The sequence below is a fragment of the Cucurbitaria berberidis genome (genome assembly GCF_010015615.1).
Source record: "Cucurbitaria berberidis CBS 394.84 unplaced genomic scaffold K460scaffold_7, whole genome shotgun sequence".
Taxonomy (NCBI): Eukaryota; Fungi; Ascomycota; class Dothideomycetes; order Pleosporales; family Cucurbitariaceae; genus Cucurbitaria; species Cucurbitaria berberidis.
Window position 1 is genome coordinate 605,369 of NW_024468941.1, and position 25,895 is coordinate 631,263.

General features: G+C 50.5%; 12 protein-coding genes across 12 annotated transcripts; 5 read left to right on the plus strand and 7 right to left on the minus strand.

Annotated features, from left to right (window-relative positions):
• Window positions 1–614: 614 nt before the first annotated feature.
• Window positions 615–2,920, plus strand: K460DRAFT_410899 (lysyl-tRNA synthetase; the record flags this gene model as incomplete). The annotated part of the gene is made up of 10 exons (XM_040937428.1): window positions 615–827; window positions 877–1,096; window positions 1,145–1,373; window positions 1,424–1,746; window positions 1,802–1,826; window positions 1,875–1,896; window positions 1,937–2,378; window positions 2,428–2,513; window positions 2,566–2,698; window positions 2,784–2,920. 10 exons carry the CDS (start codon window positions 615–617, stop codon window positions 2,918–2,920), a joined length of 1,830 nt encoding a protein of 609 aa, XP_040782866.1.
• A 3,466-nt stretch (window positions 2,921–6,386) lies between these two features.
• K460DRAFT_371510 (uncharacterized protein) lies at window positions 6,387–6,753 on the plus strand. The gene has a single exon (XM_040934369.1). It carries the CDS (start codon window positions 6,400–6,402, stop codon window positions 6,583–6,585), a length of 186 nt encoding a protein of 61 aa, XP_040782867.1. The 5' UTR covers window positions 6,387–6,399; the 3' UTR covers window positions 6,586–6,753.
• A 281-nt stretch (window positions 6,754–7,034) lies between these two features.
• On the plus strand, window positions 7,035–8,382 carry K460DRAFT_296200 (alpha/beta-hydrolase; the record flags this gene model as incomplete). The annotated part of the gene is made up of 2 exons (XM_040929622.1): window positions 7,035–7,139; window positions 7,225–8,382. 2 exons carry the CDS (start codon window positions 7,035–7,037, stop codon window positions 8,380–8,382), a joined length of 1,263 nt encoding a protein of 420 aa, XP_040782868.1.
• Window positions 8,383–8,745: 363 nt separating this feature from the next.
• K460DRAFT_381148 (uncharacterized protein) lies at window positions 8,746–9,330 on the minus strand (the record flags this gene model as incomplete). Its single annotated transcript, XM_040935325.1, has 1 exon — window positions 8,746–9,330. The coding sequence occupies one exon, from the start codon at window positions 9,328–9,330 to the stop codon at window positions 8,746–8,748; it is 585 nt and encodes a 194-aa protein (XP_040782869.1).
• Window positions 9,331–9,803: 473 nt separating this feature from the next.
• Window positions 9,804–10,480, minus strand: K460DRAFT_206387 (uncharacterized protein). The gene is made up of 2 exons (XM_040927229.1): window positions 9,996–10,480; window positions 9,804–9,881 (listed from the first exon to the last, which is right to left on the minus strand). The coding sequence occupies exon 1, from the start codon at window positions 10,351–10,353 to the stop codon at window positions 10,069–10,071; it is 285 nt and encodes a 94-aa protein (XP_040782870.1). The 5' UTR covers window positions 10,354–10,480; the 3' UTR covers window positions 9,804–9,881; window positions 9,996–10,068.
• Window positions 10,481–11,350: 870 nt separating this feature from the next.
• On the plus strand, window positions 11,351–13,101 carry K460DRAFT_206447 (hexokinase). Its single transcript, XM_040927230.1, has 2 exons — window positions 11,351–11,686; window positions 11,735–13,101. The coding sequence occupies exons 1-2, from the start codon at window positions 11,513–11,515 to the stop codon at window positions 13,043–13,045; spliced, it is 1,485 nt and encodes a 494-aa protein (XP_040782871.1). The 5' UTR covers window positions 11,351–11,512; the 3' UTR covers window positions 13,046–13,101.
• Window positions 13,102–13,841: 740 nt separating this feature from the next.
• Window positions 13,842–15,488, minus strand: K460DRAFT_421285 (short-chain dehydrogenase). Its single transcript, XM_040938130.1, has 2 exons — window positions 14,364–15,488; window positions 13,842–14,285 (listed from the first exon to the last, which is right to left on the minus strand). The coding sequence occupies exons 1-2, from the start codon at window positions 15,036–15,038 to the stop codon at window positions 13,989–13,991; spliced, it is 972 nt and encodes a 323-aa protein (XP_040782872.1). The 5' UTR covers window positions 15,039–15,488; the 3' UTR covers window positions 13,842–13,988.
• Window positions 15,489–15,514: 26 nt separating this feature from the next.
• K460DRAFT_322835 (DNA polymeras-like protein epsilon subunit B) lies at window positions 15,515–18,065 on the minus strand. Its single transcript, XM_040930527.1, has 2 exons — window positions 17,363–18,065; window positions 15,515–17,316 (listed from the first exon to the last, which is right to left on the minus strand). The coding sequence occupies exons 1-2, from the start codon at window positions 18,043–18,045 to the stop codon at window positions 15,666–15,668; spliced, it is 2,334 nt and encodes a 777-aa protein (XP_040782873.1). The 5' UTR covers window positions 18,046–18,065; the 3' UTR covers window positions 15,515–15,665.
• Window positions 18,066–18,189: 124 nt separating this feature from the next.
• K460DRAFT_371518 (uncharacterized protein) lies at window positions 18,190–19,927 on the plus strand. The gene has a single exon (XM_040934370.1). It carries the CDS (start codon window positions 18,285–18,287, stop codon window positions 19,650–19,652), a length of 1,368 nt encoding a protein of 455 aa, XP_040782874.1. The 5' UTR covers window positions 18,190–18,284; the 3' UTR covers window positions 19,653–19,927.
• Window positions 19,928–19,967: 40 nt separating this feature from the next.
• Window positions 19,968–21,024, minus strand: K460DRAFT_399287 (acyl-CoA N-acyltransferase; the record flags this gene model as incomplete). The annotated part of the gene is made up of 2 exons (XM_040936234.1): window positions 20,117–21,024; window positions 19,968–19,981 (listed from the first exon to the last, which is right to left on the minus strand). The coding sequence occupies exons 1-2, from the start codon at window positions 20,775–20,777 to the stop codon at window positions 19,968–19,970; spliced, it is 675 nt and encodes a 224-aa protein (XP_040782875.1). The 5' UTR covers window positions 20,778–21,024.
• Window positions 21,025–21,192: 168 nt separating this feature from the next.
• Window positions 21,193–23,339, minus strand: K460DRAFT_421289 (uncharacterized protein; the record flags this gene model as incomplete). Its single annotated transcript, XM_040938131.1, has 3 exons — window positions 21,193–21,854; window positions 21,902–22,677; window positions 22,726–23,339. The coding sequence occupies 3 exons, from the start codon at window positions 23,337–23,339 to the stop codon at window positions 21,193–21,195; spliced, it is 2,052 nt and encodes a 683-aa protein (XP_040782876.1).
• A 752-nt stretch (window positions 23,340–24,091) lies between these two features.
• K460DRAFT_206482 (uncharacterized protein) lies at window positions 24,092–24,793 on the minus strand. Its single transcript, XM_040927231.1, has one exon. It carries the CDS (start codon window positions 24,666–24,668, stop codon window positions 24,144–24,146), a length of 525 nt encoding a protein of 174 aa, XP_040782877.1. The 5' UTR covers window positions 24,669–24,793; the 3' UTR covers window positions 24,092–24,143.
• Window positions 24,794–25,895: the final 1,102 nt, after the last annotated feature.

Below are 25,895 nucleotides of genomic sequence, written 5' to 3' on the forward strand. Positions count from 1 at the left end.
GACCTCACCTAATCTGGTGGAGCGCAGACCCCGTCCGGCCATGTAGTCTTTAAGGACAACGCCTTCGCTGATATTCAGAATAGAACACCTCTATGCACAAAGATTGTTGAATGATATTCTCTGAACAACTTGAGAGTAGGGTCCTCGTCGTCTTCATCCCATCGTTTCATTTTTTTTTTGCATGGCACATGCACATAAAGTGTAGTACATCGTAGCTAGGAGATGCGACCACTGTTTAGTCTTCTTGCCAGCAAGAAGATTGACCGAACAAGTTAGTCATAGTAAGCCTCCATGTTGCATGAGATCAGATGGATAGGAATGATATAAGGCTGTATTGATTGTGGCTCGGACCGGGCAGACAACCACCACCAGAGTCGAGCTGGATACTGGAAACAAATACAGCAAACTCTATTGCAAAATATTCGAGACGATAGATGCAAATGCTGGTCAATCATGACTGCCGAGTTGTGAGTCTGAACCGTGGGAGGAACATCCGGGACGGAACAACTTTAATCCAGCGCCTGCTAACGGCGGGGTGAGTCAAAAAGTTCCCCGCCATATATTTCGTCGCGAGCCCACACGACCCGAGCAACAGAGTCAAGTCAATCGCAATCATGGCCAACGAACAGCCTCCGGCGCAGCCCCAGGCTGAGGGCTCCGAAAATCTGCACACTGATCCCGTCACCGGCGAGAAGATCTCCAAGAGCGAACTGAAGCGACGACAGAAGCAGCGCGAGAAGGACGAGAAGAAGAAAGAGAAGGAAGCAGCATTGCCCGCGCGGCCCAAGAAGGAAAAGAAGGACGACGTAGAAGAGCTGAACCCTAACGTAGGCCTATTTCCTGTGCCTAATTAGCATTTGTTCTGACACGGTCCAGCAATACTTCGAGATCCGCTCCAACAAGATCAACGCGCTCCGAGCCTCCAAGCAGCCGGACCCATACCCGCACAAGTTCCACGTCAACTACAAGATTGCCGACTATGTGCGCGACTTCTCGCACCTTATCAAGGGCGACACGGAACCAGACAAGGAGATTCGCATGGGACTGCGCGTCATGACCCAGCGCTCCGCTTCAAATGCTCTCCACTTCTACGTTTGTACGTACATGCCACCTTCATGGGACATCTACGGCTAACATCATGTAGGCAAGGCTGAGGGCGTCACGATCCAGGTCATGTGTCAATTGCAGGAATCCAAGGCCGACGTACCTTTCGAGAAGCAGCACGAAAACATCCAGCGTGGAGACATTATCGGCGTCATTGGCTTCCCAGGTCGGACAAACCCTAAGAAGGGTGGTGAGGGCGAGCTCAGTATCTTCGCGCGGGAGGTCATCCTCCTCACACCATGCTTGAGGATGCTGCCGACAGAGCACTTGTATGTAACCCCTGGATCTCAGGTGCGTGTTCGTACTGACATCACAACAGCGGGTACAAGGACCAGGAGCAGCGTCACCGAAACCGATTCCTCGACCTCATCATGAACGACTCGACACGCCAAACCTTCATCACTCGCACCAAGATAGTAAAATACATACGCCGCTATCTAGATGAACAAGATTTTTTGGAAGTGCAGACGCCCATGATGAACAAGATTGCTGGAGGTGCCACTGCGCGGCCCTTTAAGACATACCACAACGAGTTGGACATGGAATTGTTCCTGCGCATAGCGCCCGAGCTGTACCTGAAGGAATTGGTTGTCGGAGGACTTGAGAGGGTCTACGAGATTGGTCGCCAGTTCCGAAACGAGGGTATTGTCCTCACCCACAACATAATACCGGTTTCTAGACTAACTCGGCTCAAAAGGAATTGATCACACCCATAACCCTGAGTAAATTTTGTCCGAACCGCTCATTAGGCCGCAGCTAATGATTCGCAGGGTAACGAAATTGGGTATTCATGTATGAACTCAAGTGAGACATACTGACTTTTTACATTCAGTTCACGACCTGCGAGTTCTATATGGCCTACGCCGATTACAAGGACCTTATGGAAATGACCGAAGAGCTCGTAAGTGGCATGGTCAAGGAGATCACAGGAGGCCACGAGACAGTCTACCACACTCAGAGCGGTGAAGTATACAACGTCAACTGGGCGAGACCGTGGAGGCGAGTCGAGATGATACCTGCGCTGGAGGAGGCAACTGGCGAGAAGTTCCCACCGTCGAACGAGCTGCACACTGCGGAGACCAACGAGTTTCTCAAGCGGGTGCTCAAGAAGGTCAAACTTGACTGTACGCCCCCTCTTACCAATGCCAGGATAATCGACAAACTAGTGGGAGAGTTCATTGAGGAGACTGCGATCAACCCTACTTTCATCGTTGGCCACCCAGAGGTCATGTCGCCTCTAGCAAAGTACCACCGCGATATTCCCGGCTTGACAGGTAAGCTAGTCTGCATTAGTGCTCACCTAAGTCTAACAAATTCGCACAGAGCGCTTTGAGCTCTTTAGTTGCAAGAAGGAACTGTGCAACGCCTATACCGAATTGAACGACCCCTTCGACCAGCGCTTACGATTTGTAAGTTCACCAATCGATGCCCCAGCTACCTGACTTACTAACGGCCATGCAGGAAGAGCAAGCAAATCAGAAGTCACAAGGTGACGACGAGGCCCAGCTGATTGACGAGACGTTCTGCCAGTCGCTCGAGTACGGTCTTCCACCTACTGGTGGCTGGGGCCTCGGGATCGACCGCCTAGTTATGTGTAAATTTCCCCCTCCCACCCGTTGCTCTCGGCATGAGACGGATTTTACGGGAGACAAATACTGACTTCGTATGCCACTCTTTAGTCTTGACCGATCACTATAGTATCAAGGAGGTCTTGACCTTCCCCTTCATGAAGGATATAGTCGAAGAGAAGAAGCAGACCGCGGCAGAGGTCGTCGACATCACGCCCAAGCCTGAGGAAGGCATCCCAGGCAAATAGGAGTTGCTTGAGCTGAAACCCTCCGTGGCTGAGAAGATGGCGATGCGTCAACACCACTGCCTTGAGGATATGGGTATTGCAGTCTAAGTAGATACTGGACTAGCGCAATGATGGATTTAGCAGAAGCAACCTGATTCCAGGATTCCGCACCTAGCGTGCTTTCAATCCAATAAACCATCAATTAACGTGCTCGCGCTCGTGCTCTATGTCTTTGACCGCTTTCACACCAAGGAGTGTATGTCTTGCGAAACGTAGTAAAGCTTTCTATGCGAAGTGAGCGTTACGTGCAAGATTTATATGAAATGATATGCCTTACATGCTGGGTTGTCTCTTCGGCTATCCCTATAGACTCTACCTGCCGACCGAGAAAGTCAGGGGCAGTTCTATCAAATGTTACCCGCTCTAAATGTACCGCGGAGGTAATTGGGAGCCTAATGCTGGAAGCTACTCCTTAGTCCTCCAGAAAGAACGACAAGCTGGCTAGCAGTGTAAATCCGTATTCTAGACATGGATACGTTTCACTCTCTACTTGCCAGCACGCCCTCATACTCTAGACTACCTCTCAGTTTGACACAGTCGCCATGGACTTCGGCTTCGGCTTATGATGCTCTGTATTTTGTGCCTTTATTCATGCTGGCTGATCTGCTAGCCTTTTGCTCTAGAAGACATGGTTCAGCCAGCAATCGCCAGTGTCATATTATGCTCGTAGAGTCTTTCACTCTTTGCAATCCTCACGCAAACGACGTTTTTGTCTATTCGCAGGAGTGAAAGTAGCTTATTCTCTTTATGCACGCTCCTAAACCTGAGATTTAGGCTACAAAGTGGCTGTGTTTTCGCTGTCAGCTTGATACTAGGTCCTCGCTGAACGATAGCCCGACGCTATACTGAGTACATGTCTGACTATTCTGAGTGCACATATCGATATCTAATACAACGAACAGTCAGGGGAATGGTAGCTGAGTGTCTAGCAAGTATGTCTAGCACCACCAAGACAGTGCCTCCTGTTTCACCTCGGTGAATGGGTAAAATGAGCCGCAACTCTGCACTCCCTGACGTCACGGGCAAACGCACGTAACGGTGAGAGTGAAAGTCTCGCTTTTGTCGGACCTTGCCTACGGAGTCCCGCCCCCTCCACATATAACCTTCGATTCCCTTTCCTCTTCCCCCGGCGCTCACACTGTACCGTCAACACTTCGCAACCGTACGCTACCGACCGCCACTCATCCTCATCTGCGCATACACCCAGTTACCCTACCTCACGCTCGCCCACACGGTCACTTCCTGCCTACGCAATTGCACACGTCCACCGTCAATCCCCCTCACGGACCTTGCACTTGAGACTGCCGCCTCTCGTCGTTCAATCTTCTGAACGCGACCTCAAGATTCCGTCCGGACCGTAGCTTACGATGGCGAAGAAAAGGAAGCAATCCGCTAAACCCGCTAAAGCTGGCCTTGAGTTGGTGCGATGCCCGAGAACTAGCCATTTGGTATCACCAGATGATCTCGGGTTTAAGAAAGATGGAAGTCGATCAAAATTGTGCAACAAACATTTGATCGAGATGAGAAAGAAGAATGCAGAGAAGAAACAAAATAGACCATCAGGAACAATACAGGAAAAGGAAGGACCCAACAAAGGGAAGATATGCTGTTCGCATGACCACTGGGCGCTCGCCGAGAACTTCGATCCAGGATACAAGACATGCAGAAACTGCCTCGAGCGCCAGAGATCCAAACGAGCAAGAAAACGGGAAAAGGGGCCAAACCGTGGAGAGATATGGTGCTCAGGCCACGCAAAATACATCACTCTCGAAGCATTCGGCCCATTGAATAAGGATGACGAAGAACCTTACAAGGTTTGCTCGAGTTGTCGTGAACGGACGAGAGTCCACCATGCCCAGCAAAAGGCCGACCGAATTCAACAAGTCGCCAACTTGACCCTCGAGCAGCTACCGCTATACTGCATGACTTGTTATAATTTCAAAGAGTCGCCCGATGATCTCACGGTTTCAGTAAAGACAAGGAATGGCGAGAGGGTTGAGTACAATCAGTGCCATGGGTGCAATGAGAAGCGACTCCAGATAAATCTCACGAACCAGCTGAATTGTCTTAGGGGGGAATGCGGAGCTCAATTTGAGAGTCAAGAGGAACGCAACATCCATTTTGAGCACGAGTGTAAATGGAAGCTATGTGCTCATTGCAAAGCATCCATACTCAAAGAAGAAATGCCCGCACACGCCAAAGTGTGTCTTTTCAAAAAGTGCCCAACCTGCGCTGGAAAGATTGCACTCGAGGAGTTTGACGACCATAAGGTAGCTTGCCAGCGACGACTACACGCGAGGCAAGCGGAGCTCGACGCCAAAGGAAAGTGCGCCTATCTACATGGGCTAGGTAGCCTGCCGTGTCATAGTGCTCCAATGGCGGGATCCAGCTATTGTAGAGAACACAATATCCCAGTCCATGGTGGCGATTTGAACACAGTTGCCGAAAAGAAGCTGCTTTCGGGACTCATTCTCGGCCCGGAAGGACAGCGTGCGATAAAGAAGCTGAAGATGACTAAGGCTGCAAAGGAAATTTTCTGGTTCAGCGAGGTTATGGCTAGCCGTCCACAAGAAGTGATCTGCGGTGACACCGAGTTCGCAGGCCACCAACTATCATCGCCACATCCAACAACCTGCCAAGTCAAATTGTCCAACGGAAAATCCGAAGATATTGTTCCAAATACGACAGTCAAGTACCCGGATACCAAGTCCCAACAATTTGAACACTGGAATTGCGCGCAATCTTTTGTGGCGATGAGTGTTTTCAAGAAATTCTACGGTGTGGCTGACGACGGGCCAACTGTAGGAATTGATGGGGCTGAGTCAATCGATTGGAAAGGCATTGGCACTAAGATCAGGGACTATTGGACGACGCATGGACTCCAAGCCGAAGATTGTGTCTTTGTAGAGTGGTCGGGGTCGGGCCATGTGGACTATGACAACATCAAGGCAGGCCTGGAGAGTGTCGAGAAGGATACTCCGGACACTCTTGAGAAGAATAGTCCACTACCGCGCTTGCTAGTCAATCCATTGATCTACTGGAGACGATTTAGGGATGGACTCAAGCTCAAAAGAAACAGGAAAGGGAAGGGCCTTTTTTTTGGACTGAATTTGGGAAATTTATACTCCATCCTCTATCCCGAAGACAAGAACACGTTGGAGACCCAGCATACAGCGGGAACCGACGTCAAGATGCTTATAGCAGTTACGAAATTCTTTCTTCGCATGTGGAACGACGATAAAGAGCCACATAGGATTGATTCGTACTGGAAGCCGAAGGCCAAAGTGGTGAGAAAAGAGATGGAGTCAGAGGATGAAGAGATAGAGTCAGAGGATGAAGAGATAGAGTTAGAGGATGAAGAGATGGAGTCGGAGGATGAAGAGATGGAGTCGGAGGATGAAGAGATGGAGTCGGAGGATGATATGGAGGTTGGCGATGAAATGAACTTGGAGGAGGAGATGGAAACGCTGATTGACATACGATTGGAGTTGGAGGATAAGGCCAAAGTGGCAGACGAAAGCTCGGATGACGAGAATGACGAAGAGGAGGAGGAGGAAGATGATGATGATGACGAGGAGGACTCGGAACCTATAGCGCGCCCAGCTAAGAGGTGGAGGAGGAACTGAGATAGCGGCTTTAGAAAGCGCACAAAGAGATTAAGCAGGTCTTGCAGGCGCATAAGGATTGGTGGGACCTGGGCGTTTGATCTATCAGGATTGACGAAGGTCGGAGAAATCGGATTTCTTTGCGTAGTACAAGAATCACGAACAATATAATCAGTATCAGTATCGGGATCATCTGATCTAGTTGTTTCTGCAATTTATGAGACGATCTGTGGCTTGGCGTGTCTGACGTTCAGTTCGGCTCCCCACCAGCGGACGTCACCCCGGCCCGCTCCCCTTACCGCACCCGTACTTCGACCTCGGCCGACAGTGAAAATATATGTATGAGAAGAGATATATACTTGAACATCTATCCGATATGTCGCTCCTTAATAAAAATTTAGGACTTGAATGCCTCCAGAGCCCTACTTTAAGAAACCAAGCCAGCGACGATTTATACTGAAACACTACCAATGGCAGCACCAGGCGGAGCATTTTTCATCCAGGAAAAGTTGAAGACCCCTGCGCCGCATCATGAGAGCTACAAACAACTATGGGAAACGAAGTGGAAGCAACCCGTAAGCTGATCTCTTACATCATGCCTCTCCAATCCCTATGGAACGTGATCGTCATCTGAAAACGACCAATGTTAATGATCTAAAGGCGGAAATGGGCGTCTACCCCTTCATGTTCAGCACAGCAAAAGACTTTGAACCCGTCGTGGAAGAATTAGTCCACCGCGACTTCAAAGAGCCCTACAACTGGGATGAGTACGCAAAAGTATACTTCCCCCAGGCCGAAAGCCTCAAGAAGATCGCGCAAGAAGCAGAAAGCAAAGGCGAAATAGAAAAAGCGTCAGAGTATTACCTGCGATCTTCCGCCGTATACCGCATTTCGCGTTTCCCTGCACCACGCTCAGATGTACAAAGAGAAGCATGGAAACTAGGAAAGGAAGTATGTCTAAAAGGCCTCTCCCTACGCCCCCATCCCGTGAAAGAAGTTTTGATTCCGCATACGCATCGCAACAGCGATGAGGGCGAGCACATCCCGGTGTATCACTTGCTCCCTGAGCATGCCTCTAAGGAAACACCCGTGCCAACGTTAATCATCTTTACCGGCCTGGATGGGTACCGAACAGAACTCGCCGTCTGGATGGAAGGCTGGCGCCAAATAGGCGTAGCAACCATCGTCCTCGAAATCCCCGGCACAGGCGACTGTCCCGCAAACGCATCGGATCCTACATCGCCCGACCGCCTATACAGCTCCCTCTTCTCCTGGATCGATTCCCAAGACAGCCTGGACAAGAGTAAGGTAGCCATCTGGGCCTTCAGCACAGGCGGATACTACGCTATCCGCGTCGCGCACACACATGCTGAGAAACTAGCCGGCGTAGTCGCCCTAGGAGGCGGGTGCCATCACATGTTTGACAAAGCGTGGCTGGACAACGTCAACCATCTCGAATACCCGTTCGATCTCGCGAATACGCTGGCGCATAAGTGGGGCTATGGCGATGACGTCCAAGCGTTCAAGCGCGAGGCTGCAAGCAAGTTCAGCTTACTGAATGACGGCACGCTGGATCGGAACGAGTGCGCGCGCCTGCTACTGGTGAATGGGACGGACGATGAGATTTTCCCTATAGATGATTACTATCTTGCGCTGCAGCATGGTGCGCCGAAGGAAGCGCGGTTTGTTACCGGCGTCAAGCATATGGGGGAGCCGATGAGTTTCTTTATTATTTTGAAGTGGCTGTATCAGTTGTTTGGGATTAAGGCGGATCCAGTCAAGCAGATGCAGACGTTGCCATTCAAGCCTAAGTATTGAGGTCATGGTAGTTTGGAGACTTCACAGTATCAAGTGGTGATGCAATGAAAGAGGATTGAGGGGTTCTGTTTGTATTCGATAGACTTCTGTCTGCTGCACAGTGCAAATTTGAGCAGCTGTCTTCCCATTCGTAGGGGCACATAGGGGTATCAAAATCATGAACGCTAATCCTGGATGCCTTCGCGGCACTGTCAGCCTGCCAGTTTCTCAAAATCCATATACCGGCCAATGTGCATCCTTGATCCTTCTCAGCAAGCAAATCTTAGTATACAGTGCATGATATTGCTGAGCCTTTGAATGTCTGAATTCCAGCCCTATACGCCCAAGCAGCTTGTGCTATTCGAAATGTGAGCCTGAAAGTGTTCAAGTCATGGTGTTGGAAGAAGCCACCGTGGTGGTTGTGTTCGTGGTATTGTGCGCGAAGTTCATCAGCACACCGGGCGGTCCATTGTAGCCGAAGCTCTCGAGGCCCTGAGCATATTGGCGGTTGGCGACGGCGGCATGGAGGGCGAAGTAGGTGTAGCGAGAGAGCTCAGTGGGCACGTCGATGGGATGAATGAACATCAGCTGCTTCAGGTTGGGGAAGCACTCGAGGATACGGCACCAGTCGTTACCCGGGCTCACGTTGTCAGCCTCGCGGTTGAAGACGTTGCCAAGCTCCGTGGTCTGAATGGGTGCCACGACAAGGAGGTGGTGACAGTGCTGACCGATGCGCTTTAGGGCAGCGACGACGTGATCGGCGTGAACAGCGTTGACTTCTTTCGTGATCATGATGCACTCGAAGAGCTTCATGTCCGCGATGGGCTTGGCTCCCTTCCAGTAGGGTGAGAGTTTATGAATGGTGGGCGCGGAAAGAGGGAGATACTTGTGGCCATTGTGTTCGACCATGGTGGAGAGAAGAAGATCGTCAAGCTCAGGCTTGTCGGCGATGGTAGAGCGACGGGGCATGCGGGACCTATGAGCCGGGGTACTGTCAGTTCCTAGGTAAGACTTCCTCGGCGGGAGTCCACTGCACCATTTGCGAAGCTGCGCCTCCGCTTCCTCAGCAGGGGGGAGCTTGATCTTCTCGGAGTCACTACCACTGTCGGCACGAGAGAATTGAGCCGGGAAATTGGTTCTCGGAAGAGAGCTTGATCCCTTGATAGGAATCGGGTTCGAACGAGGAACTGGTCCAGGACCCGCCAGTCTGTCAGCCGGGTTGTCGAAGACAGTTTCCTTCCTGGACTCACTCTCGCTGCCACCCAGAGTTAGGCCAGGAAGCATGCGCGACTCTGAAATCGTCCGTCCACGAGCGGTACCGAAAGTAGGCTGTTGGGGAGTTTCGGCTGGGCCGCTCTTTTTGTCGTTGTTGCCGTAGTCCATGATGGTGTTGGGAGTGGTGGTGATCTGTAGTTGTAGAGAAGCTGACGCGGGTTGGTAAACGGAGCTAAAGTTTGTGGATATTCAAAACACTCACCTCAAGCTTGGATCTAGATGTTACACCAACAAAGTTTCAGTCCCTGTTCGTCGTGTTAGTGATTTCTTTTGGTATGAACCCGTAGAAGTGATGAATGAAGCTGCTGTAAGCTGCCAAACGACTTTGAGGTTGAGGTTGAGGTAGGTAAAAAGCGCACCTGGTAAGCTCTATTTGAAGCTGTACAATGACGTGCTGGCGACGCGTTGTTATTGACAGCAAACGCAGCGTCACTAAGACAACACCCAGGCAGCAGTCCCGACGAGGAAGGCGCACAGATTTGAAACCAAGGAGCCTAGGGAAATGCGAGGTGAAGACGAGTTGGGAGTGACGCAGTCCACGCAAAGCCTGTAATACGCGGATACAACAATATGTACTTGTGAACCAGGTATGCCCTCATGATGGTAACGAACTGCATATAGTGCGTAATCCAGAGACACCTCTTCTGTAGGGGAGGTGTGTGCAGCGGCAGACCCGAGAGTGGAACAGAGCATACTGCAAGGAAAAAGACTCCACATCCAATCTAGTACTTTTTCACTGCTGATCCAGTGGGGAAATAGCCTTTATTCCATCTCTTCAATCTAATATACGTGCGGGCTTTGCACACTTGTTCCATTGACGTGTTGTACTCTGTACTGCAATTGAGGCTCTTACGATGTGCTGGACGAGCGAGTTGTAGACAACTCACAAACGTACCAACCGGCTACACATGGTCAATTCAGCACTTGCGATCGATATTGCATCTCCAAATACAGCGTGTTGATTTGCGCCGCTATGGGTGAAGCAGTGAAGGTAGGCTTTCACCTGGGATCCCAGTGCGGCTTGAATCGGCATCCATCGACATGGGCCAGGTAGTTGAGCGACATGTTGTGAGTATGCGAAAGTCGAGCGGCATGTTGTTGTGGGAAATGCGCTTCTCTACTTGAAGTGCTGAAGGAGACGATGATGAGAAGAAAGAGGTGGTGGTCTGATATGGAGGAGAGCTACGCGAGAGCACGAGCGGTACCGCAAGTTTAGCCGAGGTGATCCTATCACAGATTCCGGTTCCGCGTGCGTCATACCGGAGAACTCCCACCATCGGCGGCGTGGGATGGCGGGGCCCATCTCCCCCAGCATCGAGTTTTGCATTCCACCCCTCATATTCTCATCAGGCCTTTCTTGTCCGCATCAATTAGACTCTCTTTCTCTTGTGTCCTCTTTTGAATTAGTCGAAACTCTGCTCGCTTATTCAACAGACCGACATTGGCCCAGCGAGTTGTTGGCAACCTTCGCAGGCGGTGTGTGCGTTATTATACAGCCTTGGTAAGCTGCTTCTACAGGTCTTTCCCAAAAGCAACACTGCGCTGGGGAGAAAGCAGAGATCGCCTAGACAGTAGTTAGCTGTCCCGCGTGACTTTTGAAGATTTCAATCACGCGCAAGCCTAGAGTCTTGTCGGTCCTAATAGTATAAAGCACTGACAACCAATTCAAGGTCCTGACCCATCGTCCCAATCCCTACCACACCGAAAATCCAACATCGCAACACAACTACGTCCTCTGCGACTACTTTGGACATCGTTCCGTTAATTCACGACCGCAATCATGGTTCTAGGCGCAAGAAGACCGCCCTCCCGAAAGGGTACGCCGCACCCCCAATCTCCTGATACCCTCGTTGGGTAACGACTCTATATCGCAAAGATGGGTGGAATAACAATCGTGTTAGGCTCCATGGCGGATATGCCCGTAGACTTGAAGGAACAAATGAACAAGATAGAGGAGCTGTTCGTAGTCCCTACGGCAAAGTTGAAGCATATCACGGATCATTTCGTAGCCGAGCTCGAACGAGGATTGTCGGAAGAAGGGGGTACCATTGTGAGTCTTCGTGCACTCTTTGGAACGGACACAAGCTGACAAGCACAGCCCATGATCCCGACTTGGTGTATGGCCTTCCCCGACGGTAACGAGACGGGCAGCTACCTTGCGCTTGACATGGGAGGTACAAATCTACGCGTGTGCGAGGTCACCTTGACGGAAGAGAAGGGCGAATTCGACATTATACAGTCCAAGTACCGCATGCCCGAGGAGCTGAAGACCGGTTCGGCAGAGGAGCTATGGGGATATGTTGCCGACTGCCTCCAGCAGTTTATCGAATATCATCACGAGGATGAGAAACTAGACCATCTACCGCTTGGCTTCACTTTCTCCTACCCAGTGTCACAGGAGGCTATCGATCACGGTGTTCTCCAGCGGTGGACCAAGGGCTTCGATGTTGAGGGCGTGGAAGGGCAGGACGTAGTGCCTGGATTCACGAAGGCTTTGGAAGAGCGTGGCGTCCCCATCAAGCTCGCAGCTTTGGTCAACGACACGACTGGTACCATGATCGCCTCGGCGTACACCAACACTAGCATCAAGATCGGTTGCATCTTCGGCACCGGTTGCAACGCTGCGTACATGGAAGAATGTGGCGCTATCCCCAAGCTTGCGCACATGAATCTCGACCCTAAGCTGCCCATGGCCATCAACTGCGAGTGGGGCGCGTTCGACAACGAACACAAGGTCCTCCCTCGCACAAAGTACGATATCGTCATAGACAAGGAATCGCCCCGTCCTGGCCAACAATCGTTCGAAAAGATGGTAGCAGGCCTGTATCTCGGCGAAATCTTCCGTCTCGTCCTTCTCGATCTGCACAAAGGTAACGAGTGCCACTTCTTCGAGAAGCAAAACATAGGCAAGCTCGACAAGCCATACTCGTTGGATGCAGGCTTCCTCGCCTCGATCGAAGAGGATCGCTTCGAGAACTTGCAGGACACGGGCGATCTCTTCCTCGAGAAACTTGGCATAACTTGCACCAAGCCCGAACTCGAGCTCATTCGCCGCCTCGCTGAACTTATCGGCACTCGCGCCGCTCGCCTAACAGCTTGTGGTGTCTCTGCGATCTGCAAGCACAAGAAGTGGGATGAAGTCCACGTCGGCGCTGACGGCTCCGTCTTCACCAAGTACCCGCATTTCAAGGTCCGACAGGCACAAGCGCTGAAGGAGATTCTAGACTGGCCGGCCAAGTATGGCAAGGGCAAGGGTGATCCTGTTGAGGTTATGCCTGCTGAGGATGGCTCGGGTGTAGGCGCTGCGCTGATTGCTGCGCTTACGGTGAAGCGCGTGCAGCAGGGACAGCTCGCCGGTATCAGAGATAGCGATGCTATCTTACAGATGGCGCCTAAAAACGCTCGGTAGAGTGAGAGCTATGGTTGACAAAGTATAGTAAATCGATTTGTAAATATATAGAGAACCTTGATTGAGAAATCTCCATGTCACTCTCTCGTTTATGCCACTAATTCTGCTCTCTCAAACCCCCACATAGCTACAATGCACACTCCTATAAACACCAGATCTCTTATGAGACTCACCACGAGGATGACGCCCATTTTCACTTCCAAACAATGGGGGTTTTGCTCTAGCTAGTCGTAGTTGTTGTTGGCATGCTGGAACTGGACGTCGATATGTTGGAGAGGCGTGCGAGCGGCATTGGTACCGATGTACGTACATTTAACTGCAGCTTATGTACTCAGCCTGTGTTTCTGCGCACTCGTGCGAGTGGGCGTAGTTATAGTAAGAGCGCGAGTCCCTATAGGATGTGATGCTGATTAGCGTATGCTACGTGCTTGTAGTCGAATGCGGTATTTACCAATAATGCTCTGAGCTATAGAGTCTGCTTCAAGATTCTTCTTCTGCTCTGATGCTCTTGCGTTCTTGAATAACTCCCTCTCTATCCCCATGTTGTGTATGTCTCTAGACTCTAAAGTCGTGTTATTGATCTAACTGTTCTCGACGCATGGTTCGTGCAACCTAGCCTCATTTCTTTGTTCAACTGAGACTTGTAGTGACAGGCCGACGGAAGCAGTCGTAGCACTTACGGAAAGTACAAGAACTTTCAATGTGAGGATGTACTGGGTTAAGTGTGATATTGCTTGCGACTGAAGTTGTAGGGATGTGTGTCAATCGTTGCGTTCAGGCAAAGACTCACTAATATGTTGTAAAATCTTGTATTGGCGAAGATACGATTAAGGATATTCCGTGCAACCTAATAATACACTCTATTCTCTTGAAAACGCCCGGAACGCACAAAACCCCGCCCTCCTATACTGCAGCCACCCCAAAAGCAAGCTCCCTCTCGCCCTCATGCATACCGCGCAACCTGCTCCTCAGTCCACTCCCAAAATTTCTTGGCAATCCCACTTCCCCCATCCTCCTCGAGAAGGCCAGCTTGAGCAAGATCCTTGCGCAGCGGGCATATACGACCAAAGGGAATGACCCACTCGTTTTGCTTGATAGACGCGACATCTGGCGACAAGCCGGCGAAGAGCTCCGTGTAGGCGCCGTTTACAGCCGGGTACACCATGAGGGATACAAAGAAGGCTTGAAGAGGTGAAATATGCCGTTGTAGATCTGAGGCTAGGTTGCCAGGGTTGAGTGACTATGATATAGCGAGTTAGGAGCGATAAAGAACGCGGATGGTTTATCATTGGGCGGGGACGTTGGAGGGAGGACTCACCACACTAACAATACCATCCTGCTTGTACCGTCGCTGGAACTCAACTGCATGTAGCACATTGCCGCCCTTGCTAACAGCATACTTTTGGCTAGCCCACTTGTCGACGTGGTAGTCGAGATTCTGCAGGTCTACGCCTCCGGTGGGGGCGCCAAGATGTGCTGCAGAGCTCGACACCCAGATCACCCTGACAGATCCCGCCGGACTTGATTTTACGGTCTGAGCGAGCAAGGGGGTCAACAGCTTTGTGAAGAGGAATGGCGCAACGCAATTCGTGCCCAATTGCAGTTCGTATCCTTGTTTCGTCTTGGAGCCTTGGGGTGGCACCATTACGCCGGCGTTGTTGAACAGGACATCCAATCTCTTCTCTTTGCTCAAGAACTCCTCAACTGATGGCTTGATGCCCTCCAAGTCGTTCAGATCCAGGTGCAGATAGTGCAATGCGCCTTGTGCGGTGGGATGGCTTTCCTTGATCCAGGCGATTGCTGCTTTCGCCTTCTCAGAGTTCCGCGCACCAACATAGACGGTGCCGTTGCGCGAGTAGAGGATTCGCGCGAGTTCTTTTCCGACTCCTGCGTTTGCGCCGGTGACGATGTAGACCTTGCCTTTCAAGTCGCCTAGCGAAGTCTCCGTAAACTTGGCCGCGGGCGGATACGCTTGGCTGATTTGGTTACCCATTGTCGTTTGCGGTTCGATGGCAGTTTATTAGTAGCGATAATGGAATGAAGCTGCGTCGTGAAGAGAAGAGCGTTCAGCGTTCCTTTTGAAGTATTCTTTTTCTATGGCTGTCGTCTATGACATACGGGCTACATAGTCTACCGTACCGGACCGGACGGAAGGCTGCGGTCGAACGTCGGCATCACCACCACCTCGACGAGAAAAACATCACACCTTCGCTCGATTCTTCTTCTAGATCGCCACTATCTCCGTTTGCCTACAGTCCGCGTATCACTATTCGGCGCCACTGTCTGTATGTAGTAGGCCATCCTGCTCTTTTCATGTGATAGCCTGTTCAGTAGCGCAGAGAACCGGATTTAGGACAAAGCACGGAAGTGGGTACGCCGCGCTAAGAATTTCGTTATCACGTATGCAAAAGATAGCCTCACCGACTGTTTGCGAGCTCGAGAGGAAGATGAGGGTTCACAAAAGTCAGCGAGCGTTCGTCCAAGGATTATATTTAATGCTGGGATGCTAGCGCTTACTCCCAAATGGCTGACTAACACTTGAACAATGACCTCGAAACGCCCAGAGCCAAATTCACCACTCTGCCCTAAACATCTAAACGTTACATTGCATATATATCATCTATCCCTCAGATCGTACAACACCCGTGCAACTTCTGACATCAAACTCTACCCACCGCGCTCTCCCTTCTCTCCTCCCTCTTCCACCACTCTCGTCTATACTCCCAGGGTTCATGACCGTACACCCAAAGTACTTGACCACAAAAGCTGGAGCTTCGGCATCTGCAAGCACTAAGCTTGTCGGCAACGGGTAAAGGTTCAGTGTGTGCGCGAAGTCCCAGTGCAGTGGGCGAGCGGAGAGCGGGAAAGGCGAGAGATGTGATTGTGATAATATCGTTCGCGTGAGTGCACGTGCTGTTTGTGTGTCGTCATCTATTTCATCTTGTTGTTTCGGTGCGGCTGCCGCAGGCGCAGATGGAATATCGAGGTCCATTGTGTCTTGCGAATCAATGTCGTTCTGCTGCGCGGAAGGTGCGTAGGGCATCTCATCTTCAACGTCCGGTGCAGGCTTGTTGAAGCGTATACTTGTCCTCTGTAGTCGACCCGCAACATCGTCTCTAAGGATTGCCATCTCGCCCTTCACGCCGAACCAGCTGAGTCGCGAAGGGTTACTCGTCCATATCACCTCACCCTCTTTGCCTTTCGCTTTACTAACACCCCATACTTCTCGATTTGCTTCTGCTACGACTCGCCTTATGCGGTTTGTGAATAGCTGTGGCACCGGTTTGCGAGGGAGTGGTGTTGCGGCGCCTGCTGAAAAAGCGCTTGGCCAAGCATCATTATCGCCAGGTACAAAGACTAGGGTAGTATGTGCGATGAGTTGTTGAAAGTCCGCAAGGACCGAGGCTAGAGCGTCGAAGTGCTCTTTGTATTCTATGCTGCCTGCGCCAGGGACACCTGCTAGGCTGGCTTTGGAGCTGAAGTTGCCCATTAGAATGATCGCGAGGGGATAAACAGGGTGGGCGTCATTAGGATCGGGTGTGTATGATCGTAATAGCGTTCGGAGCGCAGAAAGTGTCGATGGGATGTCCAAATGCAGGTCCGATGCTATCACGACGTTGTGTGCCTTCTCCTGGTCGAGCAACTTCGACGCTATCTTGTTCATTCGAGAGCCAGTTGCGCGCTGGGAACCGATTCCCAGGAAGTCTGTCCACCCAAACGCTGGTCCAGCCAGGTTGTTCTTATCTAACTCCTCTGCGCCACCTAGAGTGGCTGTTCGCCGTTCACATGGTGGGTGACCGACCGAGAAGCCAATGAACTTCCCGCCAACCGTTCCGCCAATTCCACCGTCGCCCCCTAGCGATGAACTTGCGCCCGCATCTTCCTCATAGGTACCTTCCACGAGTACAACCATACCGGGCGCGAAGTAAGCCCCGTTTTCCGGTATTGGTCGTGCGTGTTGAAGGTCTAGTGCAATCGTCCCTGTAAGGTCAGACAGCGAGAGTGCTCCAGTAGCTGAGACAGTGAGCATGCCGAGCAGCAAATGAGTGCTTCCAGTTCGGCCCAATAGGTTGGCAATAGGGGTGATAGAGTTCATCTGGGATGTGGCGATGGAACCAGTGCGATTTAATGTTGCAGATCGAGCAGTAGAAAAGGTGGGCGCTTGAAAGGTTTCATTGCGGAGAATACGCTGGTGTACAATGTGGTATCGCTGCCGGAAGACCTCGGTTTTGTGTGAGGGATCTGGGAAAAGCGAGGGCTTGATGGTAGACCTGCGGTCGTTAGCGCTACATCTAAGGGCTAGTTCTGGCAACTTACTTCTCGAAGTGTTTCTGGGTGACGTTGTATACCAGCTTCGGCTGCTCAAATGCACCAATAACCTTAACCCACTCTCGAGGGTCCTTCAGCAAGTCGTCGTCATCTTCGTCGTCTTCTACTTGAAGACTTGACATGCCAAAGCTTGTATTGCTATCCAACGTTGGCCGAGACGCTTGAGCATTCATCTCGGGCCCAAAGTTGAAGCTGCTATGCCTGCTGAGATTCGAACCTTGGACAAGTCTTCCTCCGTTCATGGATCCCTCCAGCGTCTTGAGTATGCTCCGGAGTGTCTCATTCTCTCCGTCTACGATTACCTGACCACCGCACTTTTTCCAGCTCTTTGCAACCTCCTCCAATACCTTCTCCGCCAGTCCTTCCTCCCGCCATCCTGACCCGCAGTGCTTCCCTACGAAGGTTGCGAGCGCCTGAAGGGCTGAGGATGTAAGGGTGAGATTGTGTTTCTTGGTGAACGTGCGAAAGGCGAGGGGTCGTAGAATCGCTGGTGGAAGTAGTATGGCGAGAACATTGGGCTTCGGGGCAGGCTTCAGACCAGGCGGGGCGCGAATCGGTGCTGTTCTACGGGGGTTGATGGGATGGACGGGCGTGCCGAAAGCGGGCGATGAAGACGGAATGGGGTTCGCTGGCACCTGTGAGGGCTTTTCTGGTCGCCGTGCTGTCGCCATGTCGTTAGGATGTGCGTGGGAAGAATAAATGGCGATGCGTGTTCATGCACTTTACGGCGCGTCAACGACGCGGGTCGCGACTTCGCGGTGGCCCAAGCTCATCAAAGCTACTTCCCGCAACAGCTCCACCAAACATACACCACCAAGCTGACCTCGCGCAAGCCCAGAAACATCGCATTACAGTCGCATACACTACAGCTATCTAGCCTAATCTTCTCCACCTCCACCACCGACCCATAATGGCTGATCCAGCGACCAAACCTCTCGCGGCTGTCACCGAGACCGACGAGCTGCCCAGGACGAAAGAGAAGCTCGAGGAGCTCTCCAAGGTTGCCTCAATTCACTACTCAACTAAGAACTTCGCTGCCGCTGCCGAAAACTACGCCAATGCTGTCGAGATTCAAGCTGAGCTGAACGGCGAGATGGCGCCCGAGAACGCCGAGTTGCTGTTCTACTACGGCCGCGCACTTTACAAGGTCGCAGTCGCCAAGAGCGACGTCTTAGGCAACAAAGTGGCGCAAGAAGACAAGAAGAAGACAAAGCCAAAGAAGAGCGCAAAACAGGAAGCTGGCCAAAGCTCAGGCGCAGCAGCGAACGGAGCGAAAACCGAGCAGAAGGAGGAGTCGGTCGAGTCGAAGCCGTATTTCCAGCTTCAGGGCGATGAGAACTGGACGGACTCAGAAGACGAAGAAGAAAATGAAGAGGAGGGTGAGCAGGAGGAAGAAGAGGACGACTTCGGCAATGCATACGAGACCTTTGAACTAGCCCGTGTTCTTTATTCGAAGCAACTGGAAGCGCACGATGGAGGAGAGACCGCGGGCAAAGGCAAAGGGAAAGCTGAGCTGAGTCCACAAGAACGTATAATAAAGGAGAGGGTTGCAGACTGTCACGGCTTCCTGGTGGAGATCTCACTGGAGAACGAGCGCTTCCACGATGCCGTATCCGATGCCCGCGCTTCGCTCGCTCTACAAGAGGAGCTGTACCCCTTCGAGCATGAAAATGTCACAGAAGCGCACTACTCACTTTCGCTAGCCCTTGAGTTCGCATCTGTCTCCAAGGTGCGCGAGGATCAGACTGGGCAACAAACCGATGCACCAGCGGACGCAGCACAACAACCAGAGGATAAAGACAGCATCGATTGGGAGCTTCGGAAGGAAGCCGCAAAGCACACCGATTTTGCCGTCCAGAGCCTCGAAGCACGCTTGAACAAGGAAGAGGCTGCCCTTACCTCCAACACATTGACCCCAGACCAAAAGAAAGAGAAAAAAACCATCATCGAGGACAAGAAGGGCATGTTAGAGGACCTCCGAACGCGCCTCATCGACCTAAAGTCAGACCCGACTAAGCAGGAATTTGACAGCATTGATTCCTCAGTCTTTCAGGGTCTGCTCGGTGGCTTGCTCGGCGCAGATGCGGCGACGCAGAAAGCGAAGATCGCTGAGGTAACCAAGGGTGCGAATGATGTGACGGGCTTAGTCAAGACGAAGAAAAAGGCGAAAGTCCCAGCACCAATAGCATCGGCGGATGCTACTAGTAGCAAGAGGAAGCTGGAAGTCGAGGACGAAACGGCAAATGGAAAAAGAGCGAAGACAGAGGAACCCATTTGAACGGTATGTTGTTGCACATGAAATGCTTCCTATACGTATGTTTTGATGTGCTGGGTACCTCCAGGTCATTGGCGTTGTAGGAGTAGTCCATGCCCGCCTCAGTTGATCGGTCAGGGTAGGCGGAACAGGCTAGCACGGTATTTTCGATTAGCTACACAGCTTCAAATCGAGAGCTGTTCAAAATTTACAAGTACTATTTAGGGCTTTTGGTTCATCTAGTCGTATTATACTGAATTAAAACAGTCCTGCGCTATCTGTGTTATAGCAACTGCCACTTCGTTTTGTAACATGATATATAATCGTGATAATATGTACTCAAGTAACGATATCTATTCCAACTGTGTATTACGAGCAATGACGTTGGGTTTGGGTCTGAATTAAAGGAGACGTGGTCAGTCTTTCAACTCCGAGGAAAAGAATGAGTGCAACAATTAACATTCAATTCATGGCAGTTTTCGACGTACCTCTCTCACGCCCTTCATCAGAATGCTCACTCGCGCACCACATCTCCCTAGTAACCCGCCATATCCACTCATTGCCAAACATCTTATCCTGTATGGGCTGCGCTCCAAACCCAAACTTCACATTCATCATGCCCTTAAAAGCGACATTTGCGTCCACACACGATACATGCACTTCGTCCATACCCAGCACGCGGAAACCATGATCAATCACCATACATAATGCCTCGTACGCATACCCTTTACGCCGAAGGTCAGAGTCCAACATCATGCCCGCGTCCCCAATCAACTTGCCGTCGGACTTCCGACGCCCGATCCAGCCCAGGCCACCTGTGCCAACTGTCTTTCCTTCGACAACAACGACGATGTTAGCGCGCTTGAGTGGCTGGCTTACGTCCAGCCACTGCTTGATCAAGGCGCTGATGGCGGTGGGAGTGTCGAGACCGCTGCATGATTTGTCGTATTGGATGTTGCGGTGGTCGGTGAAGAGGCGTAGGAGTGCTGCAGCGTCATCTTCGACCGGCAAGCGAAGCTGTAGCTCTGGGAATTTTAGAGACGCTATGTGCAGATTACTTTTCCCTCGGCTGGCTAGATCGGTTGAGTGCGTGTAGATAGTAGTGCTACCGGATGAAGAGAGGAAATCGTGGCTGGGATCTACAGCCATGGCTTTTGGGGAGTGAAGGAATGTGAGACTGCTGGTGCCTTTCTTGTTACTATCCTAGGATATCATCGACGGAGGATAATAATAATTAATAAGAGTTGTCTGAGGCTCGAGTTTGGGAATGGCGATGATGTGTGGAAGGGTAGTTAACTTGATATCGTGCACTGTGTATAGATGTTCAGGTGGTGACAATCTGGTGTTGTTGTTATACAGTAATTCTAGATCGTGCGCAAAACACATGTAGTTGGATTAAAACCAGGAAGATCAATTTGTGCGAAAGTAAGCAAAGGGTAGATAGTGGGATGCAGATCAAGTAAGCACTGACACGGGAAGATGGGGGCCTCGCCTCTGATCATTGGTTCTCGGTTGCTTGGCCAGTATACACTAGTATGCTTGAAACATGAGCATTCAAGCACACTTATAGTGTCTGCCTTGACTGGAGCGGACGCGCTTGCTCCTCATCCTCCAAAATAGGCATTAAACCGTTCTCAATCACATACTCCGCTCCTCCGGGCGCGGTGCATTTTACGATAACTCTCTTCTGTACACCCTTTTCCGCATATTCACCCAAATTCTCTTTGAAGAGCTCTTTATCATCTTTTGCTGCGCGTCGAGCGTGTTCCCAATCGAAGAGCTGAGCTGCAAGACCAGCAGTGGTCAACCGAGTATGGACTTGATGTACCACAGGGGATGTGGCTCTGAAGGCGATGCAAGCAAGTATTAGGCCTAGTAGTGCGAATGTACTGTTTGCGATAACGAGCAACCAGAGCGCTACCACCGGAAGCTTTGTGATGACTTTTGCCCTCCGCCGCTGTACGAGACGTGCTGGGGCGGGTACTGTGTGCGTAATCAAAGGCGTGATCAATGCCCTGCTAATCTCCTTTTCGTACTGTTCTATGAATAATGCTGGCGACGTGAGATTTCGATTTGCTTCGCTGTACACCTCGTTTACGAGGTGTCCCATAAAGCCAAAAGCATTGACACCCATCATTGAGACGATCCCTGTTGTGGAACTATTGCTCTTTTCGTACGAAAGGTCTGTGACCTTGTTATCGATGACAGAAAAGGTAGTGTCCCAGACTGAAATTAAGTCAGCCATATATTAGGTGAAGGATGTCCAAACATACCAGTGGTATTGCAGGAAAGTAAGAAAAACAGAAGGTCACGCGGATCCTGCCAGACAAGGGAACTCTCTTTGAATGCCGCCGGCCCTTCTGACACGGTTCCTGTGGTCGAAATTTGTGCCAGCCAATGCCAAGGGTTGCGAAAGACTGAGCCTGACTCTTCCAATGTCAAGTTAACTGACTCTCGGCTATTTGAAATTAAACCTGCTGAGCTGTTTTGGAAGGGAGTATCCTCGGTGAGAAACTCGTGCCAATCATCAAACCACATTGTGTGGACGTATGAAGTGAAATTACCAGAGATGTTTTTCCCTCCATAAGCTTCCTTGCAATAAAATTGCGTAGATGAGACCTCCCTGAATGGCCCATAAGTAATGCCCAGTTCGCAAGCAGTCCGTGGGATCGCAGCGCACTGAGTGGAAACCCCAAAGCCTGTTCCACTCCAATCGACTTTTGGATCAATAACAGCAGAGCGTATAAGAGCGAAATGAGTGCCGTTGGTATTAGTGAAGTTCATAGTGTAGGGATGGTTGTCTCCCATGATGTCCTGTTGGAGAGTGCCGTTGGCTGGCCGTACGTAACCCGTCTCTCTACTATAGGACACACCACAGCCCCAAAAATACTTTGGACTAGATATCCCTCGGGCGTCCTCAGAATCGTAACACCAAGGCGCTAGTCGTCTGCCATACTGGAACTCGGATAGCTGTTCTGAAAATAAGCGAGTTGCGCTTACAGCTTCGATGACTATATGAAAGTAGGTATCGGCTAGCTGTATGAAGATGCTGCCATTGTATCAACAAAGGCTTCACAACATGGTAGCATGCACATACCTGCCAAGAAGACTGAGAGTGAATACAAAAAGCGCTTTTCTGATGATAGGGGGGCTATGTTGATGTTTCTTCTTCCGAGATTGTCGGCGTCCAAGAGCTGTATGAATCTTCCGCACCCATACGTCCCATAGTAGGAACATCTCTGCGTTGATTAGTCGAACAAGTATACTGGTTCTATAAGGGCTAGGAAGATTCTCGTGTGCTCTGTTAGAGGCCGACACATCCAAAAGTTGACGAGCAGCTATGAATCCATACATCGCCATCAACGCTGCGACAAGGGCAAAGCTTATTGTTGATGATAAGGATGAAACGAACGCAAGTCGACCGACTGAGAAGTCTACGTAGTAGTTCGAGCCATGCAGGGAGTTCAAGGAGTTGAGGTCAGGACACAGCTCTGGAAATGGACAATGTTGTAGATCTACTCTCCTTGAGAAAACGATCGATAGGAGAGTAACGGTGAAAGCGACCATTGGCACGAAGACCAAAGAGCAAGTAAGGATGATTTTCCTGGTGTGAAGTTTCCACGGATTTTGGAGGTTCCAGATCTCTGATGGCGATTTCGACTCGCTAGACGGCGAAGAATCGGACCGCGAGCGTTTCAAAATGCGATACATGGTAGTAATTGTTGAGGTGAGTCAAGACAAGCAAGTCCGAAGGAGATGGTAGAAATTAGTAGAGAAGGGACAAGACACTACTCTTTAAACATACGCATACATATGGAAGCAGTGGGGCGCCCCTTTCTAGGGTATGACAAACGCGGGGCTGAAGCTGAGCACCCAGCGAACCGTCACACGAAATCACCGCGATTGTAAACCAAATGTTGAGAGTCAGCCTTGCCATACCAACTGCAGCGGTGAGATTTTCCATAGCAGCACGGCGTTTCGTGAGACATTGCGCATTGATTGTATGGGCGTACGCGTCGAGAAGCGAGAAAGGCCGAGAGACAATGACGACATGGTGATAATGAGAAAAAGCAGCTACATAGAGGAATGAGAAATAATGAGAGGAGATCTAGCTGATGAAAAACGGGGTAAAGATATAGATGGTGCGGATGTATGTTCGAGGTACGATCTCAGGGAACAATGGAAGGAGCATTTTAGGCAAATATTAGTCCTCAGCTATCATCTGAGACTGCCATCGAACGTTGAGGAATGGTTGCACAGCATTCCTTCAGAAGTTTACTGTACTATATGTCTATCATACGTGGTTGGTGCTCTCGGCCCGAAAGATAAGATGAATCTATCAAATGGTGAAGTCGAAGTTGCACAGGAAGCTCGCTGCGTATCGCGCTTGAGTACATGTGCACAAAATTAATGTCTCGTCCTTGCATTATCATGATCGGAGCGGTGTGAATTCCGGTGTATTCCAGATGTACTCGAAGACCATGAAACAGGGAGGCTTAGTAACGTACCGTCCGTCTACTCCCCATCCAAAGCTTGTAACATCTCCCTCGTAGCACTCAAACTTTGACTATCCCCATAGATTGCCGCAATTAAGCTCCCATCGATCTTCGGAAATTCCCTCTGCAGAATCTCCACATTTAAATCAGCTTCATCTTTTCTGCCAGCCGCCTCATAGCTCTGCATGACTTCGATTTGGTGCGAACGGTCCTGTCCTGTAGGCAGCGCTACATCGGTGGCTGAGCGGCGAGGTGGTAGACCTGGCGGTTGTTCCTCTTGGCCAGGGTAGGAAGGTTGAGATGGCTGTTGCTGGTGATAGGACGGTTGAGAGGGTTGCTGAGACGGGTTGTATGGGTTTTGCGACAGACCTTGGCTTGCCTCCTGACCCCAGGGGGTTGTATTTTGACCCTGAGATGGTTGTTGGGAGAAGGGGTTTGTGGGTTGCTCTTGGTATGCTTGGTATGGGGGTTGGTTCTGGTGGCCTGGGCCTTGTTGGCTGCGCTGATCTTCCCACGGGTTGTCGTTGTGGTTGTTGGAGGCCATGATTGCTCCACTGTAAACTTCGAGGAGTGGATTGGGAGAGTTAAGTAGGATAGCTTGGAGTATTTGCACCAGGTATTCGAGATTGTGGCGGTATGAATTGCGAAAACTGTGAGGCTGAGTGACGGTTTGTTGTGCGAAGATCGAGGCGCGGTTTGGGATGACGTATGCTCTTCACGTGCTGCGCTGCCCCGCTATTGCCTACCGGGCGCGCTCCCCGTCCGCTACTTCAATTCTACCACCATTCATTTTGTCAATTAGGTTTTCTGTTTGACCCCATATATTGACAAACTAGCTTTGTAAAAAAAAAAAGGAGATTAATATAGTGTTATACAATGTGCCCTCTCTCGCACTTTCTCGTAAAAACGAATGATTTGGTAGTACCACCGCCTCTTGTGATAGGAAGTTACAGGGACTCCAAACGACGAGAAAACGACAAGACGAGTACAATATATGGCTCATTCGGTTACTGTAATAGTTTCCGTTCATTTTCTCGACATTTATAATACCTACCATTTTGTTTTAAGTGACAACCTAGAACCATGGGAATTCGAAGATACGCAATGCCCATTGCATAAACCAGTACTCCTTGCATAACTCAAGATAAACAGCCCCTTCTAAAAGTAACGAAAGCTTTCAAAGTGAGCTACAAACTCTCCCTCCCTTCAAGATAGCAGCACCAAGTTTACCACCCATCGTTCTCCGCCATCTCAGCGCTTCAATTTCTTTGACCAGTGGCTTATTTCGCCGCGTACGCAATACCGCCACTAAAAGCACCACGCCCGAAAAATATAGCATTATTATCTACATCAACGACAACAAAATGGAAACAAAATGGAAGGCCGAAAACGAAATTATCAAAAAGGGATGGCGATTAGATAACTAAATTCTGCCACAAGATTGTTCAATTGTAGGTGCTGATTGCACAGGATAATAGAAAAGGAACAGCAGCGGAAGGAACACAAATTAATGCGAAAGGAGAGCGAGACGAACACGAAGGAGAAGCATAAAGATAAATATATCAAGAGAGAGAATAAATTGATGAAGAAGAGAAGAATGTGACGACTTGTTCAGATAAAGGGCCAGCTGTCCTAGAAAGAATGCCAACACATGTTGCAGATCTTGTTGTGTTATGTCTGCCCTGTCAACTGGGATGCTAACTACTATTTTCCTAGCTACCATGTCTTTTGAGTCCTCTGCTTTGGTGCTCTACCGGAAACTGCAATCTCG